The following is a 4,211-nucleotide window of genomic DNA, read 5'->3' as shown; positions in this document are numbered from 1 at the left end:
TTTTTTTTTTTTTCATTTTATAATAAAATTTTGTCTATAAATTTGGGATTGTTCTACAAGTCTTTGCAAAGGTAGTACTTAGTACTCCTACCTATGCCCTCAAACTTCATTTCTGTACAGGTGTACAGCATATCATTAGAAATTCTAGATTCATGACTTTTGGGACACCCTGTATCCATTCCAATCCACATTTCCCGACCTCCTTGAGTTGAGTTTCACCACAGAGGTATAATGAAACGTAAACACCCAAAAGTTGTAAACAAAATGGAACATGGAACTTTGCATTTGAAATTTTTATGGGCATTGGTATTTAATTAAAGCTGAGATAATTTTGTGTTAGCTGTTAAAGCTTTAAATTTAACCATTCAATCTCCAGCAACTTCCTTTTAAATTAATGACAAACTGCTGTTCATTGTACCTACGTTCTTTCATTGTGGTTTGCATGAAAAAAATTGAAAAGTACAAGATTCAAAGTGTTTGAACTCTTCACAGTACAAAGAGTATTAAGAGTACAGCTACTGATTCAGTTTTGGCTAGAGGATCTGAGTACATGGTGATTTCTGTTTTCCAGTTCAACCTGACCAATTCACTTTGAAGCACAACTTTCTATCCTAAAAAGTTTATTGGTAAGTCCTCCCTTCATGTCAATTTTCAGTGTAATTTGCTTTCTGACTGGTAAATGAATTGCAATTTGCTGTAGACGGTATTGATTTGATTGTTAAAAAGAAAATTTCTGCTGCATGAGGTATCTATTAATTGATAAGGCCATACACTTAAGAGCAAGGTTAAGAAATGTTAACCTGTTTTGCTCTAACAAACCATTGAAGTGAGATTTGTCAGGCTCTATGGGCTGGTGTAGGAGCCATGCAGTTTGTTGTAAAACTCATCATGATTCATAGAGTTAATACTTTGGTATTAATAGTCTGATATTGTTAGTTGTAACCCATTACTTTCCAGTTCCATTCTTGGATGATTTTAACTAATTAGGAACAACAAAGCATCAAGTAAGGTTAGATAAGTACTTTGGAACGAAATTGATTAAATTCAACCTTCATTTCAGGATCAACACCAAAATGTCTCAAAAGGTGGCAGCAATTGATAGGAAAGCAAGTTTCAAAAATGCTGGCAAAAGCTTTGATGAAATGCGTCGAAAACGGTGTGAAATGAATGTAGAGCTGAGGAAGGCACACAAGGATGATCAACTATTCAAACGACGCAACATTGACCAGTTGGATGAAATTGAGGAAGAAAATGTCACTGTGATAGAACCCACTTGCATGTCCCCAATCAAGATGACGGTTCCAGAGATGATTGAAGGAATGAAGAGCTCAAACCCCAAGATGAGAATGATCGCTACAAGATCAGCTAGAAAGATGTTGAGTAAAGAAAGACATCCACCTATTGATGAGTTGATCGAAGCGGGAGTGGTGCCCATCTGTGTGGAGCTGCTAGATGATGAGAACCCCAACACTCAGTTTGAAGCTACCTGGGCTTTGACTAACATAGCATCTGGTAAGTGGAACTCTCCTAGTGACCATTTTGTTTATTTATTGGGAAAAACAAGAGGGAGGAAGGAATTCTTTCCTTCGTTCCTTTTGTTTGATTATTGGGTAGGACATGGGAACCATCTGTGTGGAGCTGCTAGATGCTGAGAACCCCAACACTCAGCTTGAAGCTACCTGGGCTTTGACTCACATAGCATCTGGTAAGTGGAACTCTCCTAGTGACCATTTTGTTTATTTATTGGGAAAAACAAGAGGGAGGAAGGAATTCTTTCCTTCGTTCCTCTTGTTTGATTATTGGGTAGGACATGAGAATAATCAAGCCCATAAAAAACTAACAATGATTGTTTGTTTTGTCTGATCCCCAGGTACTTCTGAACAGACTATGACTGTCATCAATGCAAATGCCATACCCAAGTTCCTACAACTCCTTAGTTCCCCTCATCTCAATCTTGCTGAGCAAGCCACATGGGCTCTTGGTAACATTGCTGGGGATGGAGCTAGGGCTCGAGACCTTCTGCTTGGTCTGGGCACCATGCCACAAATCCTAGCTCTGGTGCAACCTAATACACCCACTACATTCCTACGCAACATTGTATGGGCAATCTCCAATTTATGTCGGAACAAAAACCCTGCACCTGACTTTGAGAAAATCAAGATCTGTCTGCCTCTGCTGAACCAGCTCATTCACACAACAGATGTAGAAACTCTTTCTGATATCTGCTGGGCGCTGTCCTACATATCAGATGGCCACAATGATAAGATTCAAGCTGTAGTTGACACAGGTGTTGTACCTCGCCTTGTAGAACTTCTAGACTCTGAGGAAACCACAATACTAACAGCAGCACTTCGTACAGTAGGTAATATTGCTACAGGAAATGATCATCAGACAGACTGTGTTATCCAGGCAGGGGGATTACAGAAAATGAAGAAACTATTGTCTAGTTCTCGTGTCAATATTGTCAAGGAAGCTGCATGGACAATTTCCAACATTACAGCAGGGAACTCACGTCAAATTGATCACGTCATTCAAGAAGGTCTCCTACCTTACATTGTCAATATTCTAGAGAATGGGGATGCCAAAGTTCAAAAGGAAGCAGCGTGGATTATAACCAACTTTACAACAAGTGCTACCAAGGAGCAAGTCAGTATGCTTATCAATCATGGAGTCATGGTACCTTTCTGTAACTTGCTCAGTAGTTTCGATGTTAAAACTATCCAAGTCGTGCTTGAAGGTCTAGATAATTTACTCGAGATTGCTTTGCAAGTAGGAGAGCTTAACCAGATGGCCTTGTTAGTGGAGGAAAGTGGTGGTCTTGAGAAATTAGAAGCTTTGCAACATCACGAGAATGAAACTGTGTATCAAAAGTGTTATAAGATCATCAGCATGGCTTTCAATGATAGTGCAGAAAATTCCATTGAGAACGGCGACACCATTGAGTTTAATCCACAACCTGTAAATACTGTGAATGGTTTCAACTTCTAAAATATCGTTCGTCGATTTATATCATGTAAATGTATAGTTTCTTTCTTTGCCTTGGAGTTTTTCTCTTGGTTTTTAGTACTTTACTCGATTCCCGTTCCAACCCAAGTACATCATGTAAATGTATAGTTTCTTTCTTTGCCTTGGAGTTTTTCTCTTGGTTTTTAATACTTTACTCGATTCCCGTTCCAACCCAAGTACCCAATGGGGCTGTGGTCAACATTTTATCTTTCTTCTAAAATATCGTTCGTCGATTTATATCATGTAAATGTATAGTTTCTTTCTTTGCCTTGGAGTTTTTCTCTTGGTTTTTAATACTTCACTCGATTCCCGTTCCAACCCAAGTACCCAATGGGGCTGTGGTCAACATTTTATCTTCTGTTGAATTTTCTTATCCTTAACATACTACATACAATACCAAGGTTATTTGTTGTTTTTAATTTCCTCTGTCATTGTTTAATTTTTACTTTTTTTCTACGGACTTCCAAAGTCTGAAAACTTGTGTTCAACTTTTTAGTGTACATATTTTATGGGGGTTATAAAAATTATGATGGAACCTAAAAGTGTTCAATATTCATAATCGTTATTACAAAAGTATTTTTCAGACGTAGATAGTGAGAAGTTAATAAAATTTATATGAATCTAGGATTGTAAAATAACCAACCTTGGGATTATTAACTCCTGAGGAAAACAGTAGAAGTCGCTTCTTTGCCTATAAGTTTACTTTAGTTCAATTCATATACCCATTGAAAATGTGATTTATGTTAATAAAGTGCTTTTTTTAATTTTCATTTAATAAATTGAAACCGTTGTTTTATTTTCCTTGTCTTAAAGGTTTACAGAAGTTCATACCTCAGTTACGATTTGAACAGGTGTAGGATGTGGGGACGTGTTGATTGACACAAGACTGTCAAGTTAAATCTTACTTAACTTCATTCTGTTAGAAATAATAACACTAAGAACGTCATTTGGCTTGTAGCTTGTAGACAAGCAGACGGAATTTCTAATCCAAAAGCCACTTCCAAGAGAAAAAAAAAAAAAAAAATCAAAGAGTAGCAAAATAACCAAACGGAAAATTAAAAATAAAATGATATTATTTAAGGAGAATAAATACAACAGAAATGAGGTTTTTTTAAAGTACACAAAAATAATAAAATTTAATTTATAATGGTATTTTTCAATATAAATAAATTCAGTCGTAAAATAGATCAATTGATAGACAAAAA

General features: G+C 36.6%; 1 protein-coding gene across 1 annotated transcript; it reads left to right on the top strand.

Moving 5' to 3' along the window:
- The first annotated feature begins 444 nt into the window (after nucleotides 1-444).
- On the top strand, nucleotides 445-2,991 carry LOC103521915 (importin subunit alpha-like). Its single transcript, XM_008487018.3, has 3 exons — nucleotides 445-626; nucleotides 1,061-1,512; nucleotides 1,871-2,991. The coding sequence occupies exons 2-3, from the start codon at nucleotides 1,074-1,076 to the stop codon at nucleotides 2,986-2,988; spliced, it is 1,557 nt and encodes a 518-aa protein (XP_008485240.1). The 5' UTR covers nucleotides 445-626; nucleotides 1,061-1,073; the 3' UTR covers nucleotides 2,989-2,991.
- The last annotated feature ends 1,220 nt before the right edge of the window (nucleotides 2,992-4,211 follow it).

This window comes from Diaphorina citri, unplaced genomic scaffold (genome assembly GCF_000475195.1).
Source record: "Diaphorina citri unplaced genomic scaffold, Diaci psyllid genome assembly version 1.1 scaffold6261, whole genome shotgun sequence".
NCBI classification, from domain to species: domain Eukaryota; kingdom Metazoa; phylum Arthropoda; class Insecta; order Hemiptera; family Psyllidae; genus Diaphorina; species Diaphorina citri.
This window is presented reverse-complemented; position numbering and strand designations above follow the sequence as displayed.

Coding starts and splice junctions, on each gene's coding strand:
- LOC103521915 (XM_008487018.3), top strand. CDS start 1,074: ATGTCTCAAAAGGTGGCAGCAATTGATAGGAAAGCAAGTTTCAAAAAT. Junction 1,513..1,870: donor TTTGACTAACATAGCATCTG/GTAAGTGGAACT, acceptor TCTGATCCCCAG/GTACTTCTGAACAGACTATG.